The sequence below is a fragment of the Salvelinus fontinalis genome, chromosome 5, assembly GCF_029448725.1.
Source record: "Salvelinus fontinalis isolate EN_2023a chromosome 5, ASM2944872v1, whole genome shotgun sequence".
Taxonomy (NCBI): Eukaryota; Metazoa; Chordata; class Actinopteri; order Salmoniformes; family Salmonidae; genus Salvelinus; species Salvelinus fontinalis.
Window position 1 is genome coordinate 15,957,505 of NC_074669.1, and position 13,399 is coordinate 15,970,903.

The 13,399-nt window shown below is 44.0% G+C and overlaps 1 protein-coding gene across 2 annotated transcripts in view; it reads left to right on the forward strand.

Moving 5' to 3' along the window:
* si:dkey-82f1.1 (DENN domain-containing protein 2A) overlaps positions 1-13,399 on the forward strand; it is a 55,014-nt gene that overhangs the window by 24,050 nt on the left and 17,565 nt on the right. The window contains exons 2-5 of one of the 2 annotated variants that reach the window (XM_055922612.1): positions 2,574-2,670; positions 7,134-7,220; positions 9,471-10,511; positions 12,642-12,769. In XM_055922612.1, coding sequence (XP_055778587.1) covers positions 2,588-2,670; positions 7,134-7,220; positions 9,471-10,511; positions 12,642-12,769 — 1,339 coding nt within the window. In that variant the 5' untranslated portion in view covers positions 2,574-2,587. The remainder of the gene's footprint in view (positions 1-2,573; positions 2,671-7,133; positions 7,221-9,470; positions 10,512-12,641; positions 12,770-13,399) is intronic. The other variant, XM_055922613.1, reaches the window with a different exon arrangement.

Consider the following 13,399-nt stretch of genomic DNA (forward strand, 5'->3'; position numbering starts at 1 on the left):
ATTTTATCAGCCAAAAGCATAATTTCTCCACAGTGTCAAGTTATAATTACACACTTAAGTGAAAATAACATCAAACCATGAGATGTGTAGTTTCAAAACGCTGGACAGACCCACTGGGCCAATTACACAGTTGACTCAGCCAAGGAATAGTTCAGCTAGTCAACAACTTTAACGTAATTCAGCCAAATTGTGGCATATTTTCTTCCGTGACTTGTTCAGCTGTTCTGGGGACAGCAATGTGTGGAATTTGACCTGACTGGGGAGGCAATCGCTGCATTCTGAGGGTTGGGGAGGGATGGCAGCAGGGTTAGCTGATGCATATTTATTGGGGGTTGAGAGAGCGTTTGTTGGAGTGGGCAGTGCTCAGGAAATGTTTAACGGCCCATGGATGCCTTGAAGCCCTCTAGCACATCTGGTCACACACGCATACACACATGCACATTCCCCTATCTGTTGGACGCTGTTTTTCCAGCTACGTGTGTGTGTGACATGCGTGCGTGTCTGTCCGTCCAGCTGTCTGTCTGTCCGTCTACCCGCCTGTCTGTCTGTCTGTCTGTCTGTCTCAACGTTTACTGACACCAGACGGGAAGACAAAGTGCTAACAGGCGTTTGCCCAGACTCGTCTCCTGCCATGTTAACACCTGGGCCAAATCAGGGGCTGAGACCTGGGGCCAAATTCAAGCCAGGTCGCTTTATCAGCGTTTATGGGCCTAGTTGTTGAGTGCTCTGCTTTGACCAGGTCCCAAATAGCACCCTATTCGTAATTCCCTATGTAATGCACTACCTTTGATCAGGACCCATAGGGCTCTGGTCAAAACTAGTGCACTATATAGGGAATATGCTGCCATTTAGGACACATCCCCAGTCTGCATTGGGACTGGGAGCATAGTAACTGTGAGATGAGGGACTTAGAGCTTGTGTGGTTACGTCCCAACAAGACCTGGCTTCATGCTTTGACTAATGGACCAAGTAATGATTTCAAACTGGCTCAGCATGTCTTTCACACTAACCTTGGCACTGTTTTTTGGATGAAGGAGTAACAAGCTGAAACAATACGGGTCAGAACCTCTGTTAAAAACATTCCAGGTCCTTACTTGAGAGATTTTGGAGAGGTAGTCAGTGAAGAGGATAGATTGTGTGATACAGTAGGTTATCATGTCAACAACGTTCCTCTCAAGTTTAACTGAATTCCCCTTCTTCTGGGTTGGAATGTTGCTGACGATTTCTTAATTGGCCTTAATTGCATTACAGTACATGGGGGAATTTCCAGTATTTTCCAAAGGTTTCCTTCTGTGTGCCAGATGGACTCAGAGTCGTCTCATTTGTTTTTCTCCTGCAGGTTCAACATCATTTAAATCTTTATTTTCAAGTGTATCCTCCAATTACTAATCAAGTAGGGATCTAGGAGCTGCAGTTTGGGGAGATGCCTCAGAACCCGTGAGGTCTGTTCCTCTGCAGTCTGGGATAAGGGGAGTTTCCTGGCTCTCAGAAATCAGCTAGAGTATTTACTTATGTCTCAAAGGAGGCGTGACAACAACGTAATTTGGAGGTATGGCTATGCAAGACTAGTCTCTGGGTGACAGGCCAATCCTTTGACTGACTTGACTTAAACTCTTTAAGGTACTCATGGGGAGCATACAGGTCATCCACAACACTCTGTTATTTAACAGATCAATAGCAAATAAAATAAAATACAATTTTATTGGTTGTGTATACATATTTTGCTGATTTTAATCGCAGGTGCAGAGAAATGCTTATGCATCAACCTCAAACAGTGCAGTATACCTAACAATACAAAACAATAAGCCAAATACCTAAAATTAAGAAATATCAGATCGAACAATGTCAGAGTCTATAAATATGTATGCATTGCTTTCAGAAAGTATTCATACCCCTTGACTTATTCCACATTTTGTTTTGTTACAGCCTGAATTCACCTATATCCCATAATGGCAAACTGAAAACATGTTTTTAGACATTTTGGCAAATTTATTGCAAATGAAATACAGAAATATCTCATTTACATAAGTATTCACAACCCTGAGTCAAAACATGTTAGAATCACCGTTGGCAGCGATTACAGTCTTTATGGGTAAGTCTCTAAGAGCTTTGTACACCTGGATTGTACAATATCTGCAAGTTATTATTAAAAAAGATCTTCAAGCTCACATTATAAGCGTAGCAATGCGCACACACTAGTAGCCTATAAGCGCAAATGTTGTAAAAGGCAATTAATTAGCGGCAAAACGCTATTCTCAAGTGACCGCAAATGAGCTGTGCATGTCTGCCAGTTAGGCTCTACAACCGTTGTACAGCGGTTAGTTGTGATACAAGCCTTATCAAAACATATAGGCCTATGGCCTAGGCTACATGAGGTGTTCGACAATGATTTGAAAAAGTTGCCAAAGAAAGGCATGCACTGTTTCTTGCCTTACTGCACACAAGCTCGGCGTCAAGTGCTAATATATAAATCACAAGTGATAGGCTAATATTGTCACCCATCAGACCGTTGTTGATTTAATCTTGTCTTTAGATATACTAAATAATATATGTGTGAAATGTGTTTAATTTAGAATGGACCATTATCATGCACCGGTCTCCAAACAGGGCCAGGAGAAAAAAATACAGCAAATGGATGCTTTTCCTGTGGTTCATTTTCATGCCAGCCAGGTAGGCTATACTCCTGTTTTAAAGAGAAGCAATGTGCTAAATATTAAGAAAGTTGAGAAATAAATATAGTAGGACTAGCCTATAGAAACCTGATGGGGTCCTCCTCTTTTTTTAATAGTTTTCTCATGCACATAGAAATGTTAGCCTATAGAAAGGTTGCGCAACATGAGCTCATGGGCTGTCATGAAGTGTTTGATTACAATTTTTATTACATTTTCATTGATGTCAGGGTGATGATAGGGACAATAGAGTGCTGAGTACCAGGCAGTTAGCAAGTTTGGTAGGCTACTAATGACCACCAGCAGCATCAGAGCTTGGAAAATCCAAATTAACCTATTGACTAGAATACAGTATATACTGTAAATTTGAAGTGGGTAAAACAGCGTGTAAACATTATTAAAGTGACCAGTGTTCAATGACTCTATGTACAGTGCATTCGGGAAGTATTCTGACTTTTTCCACATTTTCTTGCATTACACCTTTATTCTAAAATAGATTTGTTTTTATCCCTCATCAATTTACACACAATTCCCCATAATGACAATGTCACGTTCCTGACCTGTTTTCTGTTATTTTTGTATGTGTTTAGTTGGTCAGGACGTGAGTTGGGGTGGGCATTCTATGTTATGTGTTTCTATGTTTAGGTCGTTTGTAATTAGCCTTATATGGTTCTCAATCAGGGACAGGTGTTTGACGTTTTCCTCTGATTGAGAACCATATAAAGGTAGGCTGTTCACACTGTTTGTTTGTGGGTGGATGTCTTCCGTGTCTGTGTATGTTGCACCATACGGAACTGTTTCGGTTTGTTCGTTCGTTCGTTGTAGTCTGTTCCTGTTCGTGAGTTCTTCGTGTATTTATGTAAGTTCCATGTTCAGGTCTGTCTACGTCGTTTTGTTATTTTGTAGTTTGTTGAAGTGTTTTCGGTTTTCGTCTTTACTTTAATAAACATCATTATGTCAAATTATCACGCTGCGCTTTGGTCCAATCCCTACTCCTCCTCTTCATCCGAAGAGGAGGAGGACAGCCGTTACAGACAAAGCAAAAACATGTTTTTAGAATTGTTTTCCCATATAAATAAAATTTAAAAAGTGAAATATTACATTTACATAAGTATTCAGACCCTTTATTCGGTACTTTGTTGAAGCACCTATGGTAGCAATTACAGCTTAGAGTCTTCTTGGGTATGACGCTACAAGTTTGGCACACCTGTATTTGGGGAGTTTCTCCCATTCTTCTCTGCAGATCCTCTCAAGCTCTGTCAGATTGGATGAGGAGTGTCACTGCACAGCTATTTTCAGGTCTCTCCAGAGATGTTCGATCAGGTTCAAGTCCGGGCTCTAGCTGGGCCACTCAAGGACATTCAGAGACTTGTCCCGAAGCCATGCCTGCGTTGTCTTGGCTGGGTGCTTGTCTCGCCCCAGTCTGAGGTCCTGAGTGCTCTGGAGCAGGTTTTCATTAAGGATCTCTCTGTACTTTTCTCTGTTCATCTTTCCCTCGATCCTGACTAGTCTCTCAGTCCCTGCCGTTGAAAAACATCTCCACAGTATAACTTCTTCTGGTGAAATTGCAGAGCGCCAAACTCAAAATAGAGAAATACTCATAATAAACATTAATAAAATATACAAGTGTTATACATCGGCTTAAAGATTAACTTCTTGTTAATCCAGCCGCTGTATCAGATTTCAAAAAGGCTTTACGGCGAAAGCATACCATGCGATAATCTGAGGACAGCGCCCCGCTTACAAAAGCATACAAACATTTTCCAGCCAAGTAGAGGAGTCAAAAAGTCAGAAATAGTGATAAAATGAATCACTTACCTTTGATGATCTTCATATGGTTGCACTAACAAGACTCCCTGTTACACAATAAATGTTTGTTTTGTTCGATAAAGTCCCTCTTTATGTCCCAAAAACTCAGTTTTGTTGGCGCGTTTTGTTCAGTAATACACTGGCTCCAGGGCGGTCAAAACATGCAGATGAATACATCCTAATAGTATCGGTAAGGTTCGTTGAAACATGTCAAACAATGTTTATAATTAATCCTCAGGTTGTCTATTGTCTAAATAATCAATAATATTTCAACCGGACAATAGCATTTTCAATAGAAAGGAAAAACAACGAACGGTGCGCTCACGGTAATGCGCCCAATCCAGCTCTGCATACTTCCCCTGACCACTGGCCAAAAGGTATTTTTATTCATGGTTTTTCAAAATAAAAGCCTGAAAGCGTGTCTAAAGACTGTTAACATCTAGTGGAAGCCATAGAAACTGCAATCTGGGCCCTAACCCATAACATAGTCAATAGGCATTCAATGGAAAACAACTTGCATAAAAAAAATCCCACTTCCTGGATGGATTTTCCTCTGGTTTTTGCCTGCCATATCAGTTCTGTTATACTCACACACATTATTTTAACAGTTTTAGAAACTTTTCTATCTTATACTACCAATACTACCATGCATATCCTAGCTTCTGGGCTTGAGTAACAGGCAGTTTCCTTTGGGCACATTTGTCATCCAAACTTCAAAATACTGCCGCCTACCCAAGAGAGGATAATGCTGCCACCACCATGCTTCTTGTTTGTCATGGTCTGAGAGTCTTTTAGGTGTCTTTTGGCAAACTCCAAGTGGGCTGTCATGTGCCTTTTACTGAGGAGTGGCTTCATTCTGGCCACTCTACCATAAAGGCATGATTGGTGGACTGCTGCAGAGATGGTTATTCTTCTGGAAGGTTCTCCCAACTCCACAGAGGAACTCTGGAGCTCTGTCAGAGTGACCATCGGGTTCTTGGTCACCTCCCTAACCAAGGCCTATCTACCACGATTGCTCAGTTTGGCCGGGCGGCCAACTCTAGGAAGAGTCTTGGTGGTTACAAAATCCCTCCGTTTAAGAATGTTGGAGGCCACTATGTTCTTGGGGACCTTCAATGCTGCAGAAATGGTTTGGTACCCTTCCCCAGATCTGTGCCTCGACACAATCCTGTCTCGGAGCTCTACGGACAATTACTTTGACCTCACGGCTTGGTTTTTGCTCTGACATGTGCTGTCAACTACAGACAGTTGTGTGCCTTTCCAAATCATGTCCAGTCAAAATAATTTACCACAGGTCCACTCCAATCAAGTTGTAGAAACATCTCAAGGATGATCAATGGAAACAGGATGCACCTGAGCTCAATTTCGAGTCTCATAGCAAAGGGTCTGAATAATAAGATATTTATGTTTTTATTTTTAATAAATGTGCAAAAATCCTATTTTCACTTTGTCATTATGGGGTATTGTGTTTAGATTGATATAAAAAAAAAATGTTTAATCAATTTCAGAATAAGGCTGTAACATAACAAAATGTGGAAAAAGTCAAGGGGTCTGAATACTTTCCGAGAGTACCGGGTGGTAGCCGGCTAGAACAGTGTCTAAGGATCAGGACAGGGTACTGGCCGGAGGCCGGCTAGTGGTGACTGTTTAACGGTCTGATGGCCTGGATATAGAAGCTGTTTCTCAGTCTCTTAGTCCCAGCTTTGATGCACCTGTACTGTCTCCACCTTCTAGATGGTAGCAGGGTGAACAGGCCCTGGCTCAGGTGGCTGAGGCCCTTGATTATCTTTTTTGCCTTCCTGTGACACTGGGTACTGATGATGTCCTGGAGGGCAGGCAGTGTGCCCCCGGTGATGCGCTGACCGCACCACACTCTAGAGAGACCTGCGGTTGCAGATGGCGCAATTGCCGTACCAGGCGGTGATACAGCCCAACAGGATGCTCTCAATGGTGCATCTGTAGAAGTTTGTGAGGTCTTAGGGACCAAGCCGCTGTTGCGCCTTCTTCACCACACTGTCGTACACGCCAAGGAACTTGAAGCTTTTCACCCTCTAAACTGCGGCCCCATTGATGTGGAAGGGGGCGTTCTCTCTCTGCTGTCTCCTGTAGTCAACAATCAGCTCCTTCATTTTGTTGACGTTGAAGGAGAGATTATTTTCCTGGAACATTGTTGGCAATCAGGCCTACCACTGTTGTGTCGACAGCAAAGTTGATGATTGAGTTGGAGACTTGCATGGCCACGCATGGGTGAACAGGGAGTACAGGAGGGTGCTGAGTGTTGAGGATCAGCATGGCAGAGGTGTTGTTGCCTACCTTCACCACCTGGTGTCGGCCCATCAGGAAGTCCAGGACCCAGTTGCACAGGGCGGGGTTCAGACCTAGGGTCCTGAGCTTAGTCATGAGCTTGGAGGACACTATGGTGTTGAAGGCTGAGCTATAGTCGATGAACAGCATTCTTACATTGGTATTTCTATTGTCCAGATGGGTAGGGCAGTGTTCAGTGCAATGGTGATTGCGTCCTCCATGGATCAGTTAGGGCGGTATGCAAATTGTAGTGGGTCTAGGGTGTCGGATAAGGTGGAGGTGATATGATCCTTAACTAGCAGTCCAACTGGACTGTGTCGGTCTGTCTGTATTTCTCTCTCTCTCTTCCAGGATGCCAGCTGCTAGCACAATGACTGGTGGGAGGGCCCTGCTGCTCTGTACCAACACTGACAACTGTATCTACCAATCAGTCAACGGGTATGTATAGCATTACTACTTCCTGTATACATTTTACAATCCACTCCATGGAACCCCTTAGAAACTGTCTGAGGCAAACAGTGCCAGGCAGACTGTCCCATGTGGTGTTCCAACAATGGAAGGGCAGCAGGGCAAAGGTTTCCATCTGGCAACTGGATACTGTTACTGGGCACCCTGCTGTCGCTAGTGCTAGAGAAGCCCTAAGCCATAGATGGCACCGCTTAAAGAAATACCAAAATATTGGAAAAGTCCAATCAACAGAGATCAATTTTTCACCCTCATGCAACTCCTCTTCACCCAGTTGAACCTGTTCCCCTAGTCTCCTCCTCTGTCTCCCCGTCCTCTGTTGCTCTGCTGATCAGAGATGGTTGCTGTACCCACCTTCTGCCTCCACCATCCCCCTCCCCACCCCTCCTTGTCTGTGGGTGAGAGGAAGTCTTCCCATAGTTCCCTGCTCTTAGTCAGGCTCTCTTTATAAAACTGGCCATTCCCCTGCCAAGAAGAAGAGAACACTATTGATCCCCCCTCCCTTCCTCCGTCTGTTGCTCTTTCACCCTCCTCTCCTCTCCTCTCCTCTCCTCCCCTCCCCTTCACTCTCACTCTCTTTCTCTTTTTCTTGGCTTTGCAGATTGACTTAGTTTCCCCCCTCTGCTGCTCCATGCTTCATAAAAACTATAGCCTCAACTGAAGGCAGAGAAAGCAAACTACTAATAAAACAATTAGAATCTGCCGCCCCAAAAATCAGTCACTAATCCTTGTTGTCCATAATCGTACTTTTATAATATTTCAACATCATTTATCATTCAAATGTAAGGGAGTTGAAGGGAAATTGTAATGTAGTTTACGTTTTATCAGGAAGGCTGTTCTAAATGCTTGTCTAACTTCATCCAGTAATACAAACAAATCATCATCAGCATAGCTTCCTGTTTCTTCTCCTCTTTCCTATTAGCCATGTGTGGAATGTCATTCACCTATTTACCTTATAGCCTATTAGCACGGCACAAAAATGCACATTTCTCATGCTTGTTGTTCAACCCTGGGCTCACTCTTGCAATTATCACCTTCCTCTCTCTCAACCAATGGGCGTAAATCTTGGGATGTACTGTGTTCAAATGTCAACTTACCTTTATTCTCTCATTTGCCATTTTTCATCAACAGTTATTGACAACTATCCACCACCAGCTACCTTAAGCTCCGTACTCCATTGAACAGTCCGTTTCCTTTAAGTTTCCCTCAACATTGCAGGACTTTTCATTTTCATATATACAATAATGCGATATCATCAGAAGTTGCAGTCAGAGGCCATGTTTCCTCCGTTTGTTTTAAAGCCAAATCATTTGAACTGGCTTTGATCCAAGATGGAGTCAGGTAGTGGTTCAGCTTCAGTTTAGACAAGATGCATGCCTCTACCCCAGCCTCTCCATTTGCTGTGTATACTTTCATCCTCCCAGAAATGGCTGTGCTGCTTGTAAACTTTGACCTAAAACTTTGAGTTCAAACTGTCAGCACCCAGTCATCATGCAGAAATGACACAAATTGGGTTCTACTGGGGGTTGATGTTTTACGAGAATTCCTACTCATTTACTCCAGAAAATCAAGTTGTTTTGTATCTGACGTGGCTAGACAGTTATGACAGAGATATTATGTGGATATCCAGAATTAGGAGCTGTCAATAACTACAGTGATTTGTGTACTCAAATATATGTCCTTCTGAAAGCTGTCATGCACACTAATAATTCGATATTAAACGGATTAGAGCAGTAGGCCGAGTATGGAAATAGTCCTGTAAACACCTTACTCTGCTTATCTTAATCGGCATAAGGTCAAAATCAAAGTGAGCATACGCCGGTTAAAACACCTGGTTTTCTAAGCAATCTTTTGAATTATTAGGACACGTAAACAGCATAAATGTGTTCCAGCGGAGTACTTGCTGGCTAAGAAAAAATGTCATGGTCATTTTGGTAGAACGTCCATGTAAACAGGATTATTAGGGAAATCATTCTTGCAAAGCATGTAAACGTTTTAAACAAACTATTATATTAATCTGACTATCCACATATTCTTGTGTGCATTTAACCGTGTTCAGTAATTATATGTCCACTCATATGACAAATAGTGTGGTGCTCACTGTTATTTTGTCCAGGAAGGGTTTGGCACTGCTTTTTCTAATATCTCTGTGTGTGTGTGTGTGTGTGTGTGTGTGTGTGTGTGTGTGTGTGTGTGTGTTTGATTCCATGCGTGTGTGTGCAGGCTCCAGTGCTGCGGCTTGAAGGTTGAGGCTCAGTCTGTGGTCCCCCAGCGGCCAGACGTGGTGTACGGGGACAGGGACACCTCCAAGCGGCCCCTCTCTCCCCTGGTTTCCTCTCTGGACGGGCCAGGCACCATTGACACAATGCTCACTCATAAAAGAACCACCTCGGACCCCCGTACCACCATGGAGAATGGACTGGGCGGCTGTAGCAAACTCAATAAGACCCCGGCGGGTCTGAAGACCAGCGCCAGCATCCGGGACAAGATCTCCCAATGGGAGGGAAAGAAGGAGACCGCCCCTACGTCCTCTACCTCCCCTGTAGTTGGAAGTGGTCCATGCCCGCTGAACACAGCACAGAAGGAACCAGAGACTGTGCGAAAGAAGGAGACCACCAATACCTCAGAGGTCCACAGGTCCGACAGTAAGTGGTTGGCCAGCTGGGATAGGCAGGACTCTGGGAAGGAGAACTCAGGAAAGCTGGGGGATTTACGGCCTAAGTCTCCTGAGGGCCTCACTACCAGGGACAGAGAGGTGATACTGGATAGAGGACCCCTCAGAGGCAGTAGTAAATCCACTGAGACAGCCAAGGACAAGAAGTCTGTTTTGACTCACATAAAGAAACTGGAGCAGGCCATGAAAGAGGGTTCCACCAAGCCCTCCTTGGTGTTGCCTGGGAACTATTTCTGCCCACCTTCCCAGGAGGAGCAGGAGGGGGCGGAGAGGAAGGGGAACGAGCCCATATTTGGGACGCTGGAAGTTGCGGGGTCAATGCGCCGGCGGAGGTCAGGTGACCCTGATAACGTGTACACTGAGCCTGGCGCTGCCAGTCCCTCCATCAACCCCTTACCCAAACCCCAGCGCACCTTCCAGCACCACACCCCACCCAGCACCCCCGCCTCAGGCCTGGGCCTGGGCCTTGGCAAGGGGAGACGTAACCTGCCCCCTCTGCCCTCCATCCCCCCGCCTCCCCTACCCACCTGCCCCCCTCCAGGAGTCTGCAGGAGACCCTGGGCAGACAGAACCAGAGACAGCAGCAATAGGTAAGAGACAAGACAAAGATGAAATGAGACAGAAATGGGAGGGAATACAGCACCCTCAGATTCAGGTTAATTCATTGCTACACAGCAAAAGGTCGGTGGTACAGTATTTTCTATCCGTACAGCATTTTAAGTAAACTCTGACAAAGTTCTTAGTGACATCTTTGCCCGTACATGTTTTTCCCCAACCCCACATACTTTATCCTGTCATCCAGTTTAGCTTCTCATTCTGCACATCTGCAATGAATCAGAGGAGGGGGTGATGATGTCATCCTCATTCTACTCATCACAGCATTCTAGAGGATGAGGTCATTGGTTGGAGCTGTGGAATGTACACATGGACCAATGAAACCATGCCAAGAGTCTCCTGGCAGGAAACAATAACATATTACATTGTGTGTCTGTGGTAGAGTGGCCCTTGGAATATCAATGGCTTATGTTTGAGTAATTCTATGGCTCTATCATAGCATTGCGTTAGAGTACCTTCCATTTATGAGCAGCTAGCCATGAAGTGTCCGTGTGTAATGTGTGTTCTTAAACTATCCTACAAGAGACACTAAAGGCGGATGTTGGCATTTATTGGGATGACTCATGTATTGGAGGCAGCTCTGAAAGGTAGTCACTAGCTGGCACAGCCACAAAGTCATAAAATCTGATTTGAAACCTAACCTTAACCTAAACCCTAACCTTAACCACAATGCTCACCTTAATCCTAAACCTATATGTAAAATTAAAGACAACAAGCAAATTTTTGTTTTCAGGAATTTTGATAATACATTGCCAATTCTGACTTTATAGATGGCCTATCTAGTAGAAATCATCCAACCCAATAAACTCAACCTGCAAAAACAAAAGGCTTCTAAAAACACAATACATGTTTTCAAGTATCCAACGAAAGTACAAATGTGGATTCAAATGTTTCAATTGATTTCTTCAGTAGACTACATTATTGTTAGCCCAAGTCTAGCTGTGTAACATTCCAAACCATATGTGGAGGCTTCACACTGCTGAAGTCTGTATTTTCCAAAACGTTTGTGAAGTCAACCTCAGTCAGAGTGTGCTCAAAATGGCACCCTATTCCCTAAATAGTGCACTACTTTTGACCAGAGCCTATTTGGGACTCTGGTCAAAAGTAGTGCACTATACAGGGAATAGGGTGTCATGTTGGGTGCAACCTTAGTCTTTCTCTAGGAGTTTTACAGTACAATAGCTAGACTATTGGAAGAGATGCTGTCTGTTTCCCCACTGGGCCAGACTGTTAGGCAGCTCTGGAGAACACACAGAGACGGGCATTCAGAGCTGTCCAAGAGAAGCGTCCGTCCGTCCATCTGTCCGTCCGCCCGCCCGTCCGTCTGTCTGTCTGTTACACACAACACACGAATGCATGCAGGCACACACCACACACACACACACACAAACACACAAACACGCGTGCGCTCGCGCACACCTTTTCTATGGGTATTTGTTCGAGACAGAAATGTGTCTTTCTTAGCTCTTACCCAGGTCCCAGAAGTAGAGAGAAAATATGCAAACAGTTCATTTTGTGTTTTCACCACGAGCCAATACAGTTGAGCCAGAGCCAGATTATTTGTGCAGGTTAGCCTTTTTTTTCATGAATCTTGTTCCGAAGGCAGCTCTGCAGTGTGGTCACTAGCTGGCACAGCCACAAAATCATAAAATCTGATTTTAAACCTAACCCTAACCTTAACACTGCTGACACTAACCTTAAATTAAGACCAAAAATCTTATTTTTGTTTTCATTAATTTCTATATTATAGCCAATTTTGACTTTGCAACTGGCCTATCCAAGGGGAAATCGCTCAGTTCTGCCTCCAGGACAACACTCATGACAATAAACGTCAACCTGCATTATTTGTGACCCTTATAGTAAAATATTATGAATAATAATAATATAAGCTGTTTAGCAGATGCTTTTATCCAGAGCAACTTACAGTCATGCATGCATACTGGTAGAGCACATACGGGTGGTCCCGGGAATCAAACCCACTACCCTGACGTTACAAGCAGCATGCTCTACCAACTGAGTTACAGAGGACCTGAGATAATGACTCACGCTTACACAATTATATATCTCCCACCTGGTTGATCTGTGTGTGTGTGTCTCTCCTACAGGAAGTCCTATGAGTTTGAGGATCTGGTGCAGTCGTCGTCAGAGAGCAGCAGGGTGGACTGGTACGCTCAGTCCCGACTTGGCCTCACACGCACTTTATCAGAGGAGAACGTCTACGAGGATATCCTAGGTAACACTCTGGTCTTAAATATATGTTTGTATAACATGGCCTTGATGGCTCAGTTGGTTGGAGTTGTTGGTTGGTTTGCAACACCATAGTTGTGGGTTTCCTGCATGGACCACATATGCTGGTATTCCTATATGTTCCTAACACTGTAGAACAGTGGAAGACCTCTGTAAGGGTTGACTCTGTAAGGGTTGACTTGAGCCATGGGCCCCTCTGCTCAAAGAGTTCAGAGAAAACTCACTGCCACAGAGTTCGAGGTCATGTTCAGTAGGGTACACTGTAGCAAAATGCTTTGCAGTGAAAAACAAAACAGCTGTGTTTTTATTGGACATGTTTAGGTAGTACCTGCCCATTTCACTCTGTATCAAAATGTTTTCTACCTACTGAACACGACCCAGGTGTAACTAAGGTTATGTTTTCTTTTGTGCATGTTCTTTTTGTGTTTCTGTAGCTTTTTAATTTAGAAGAGGCACGCTGCTTCAGAATTGTTATTAGTAATGGCAGGTGGTGCTCTTACCTACGTTCCTACGTTATTGTTTTCTCTGTTATACTAACCCCACCTTCTGCCTTTTCCATGTTTTGTGAGGTCTTAGGCGAGCTGGTCTGCAGTGTGATTGTCTCTGAGGCTGCTGT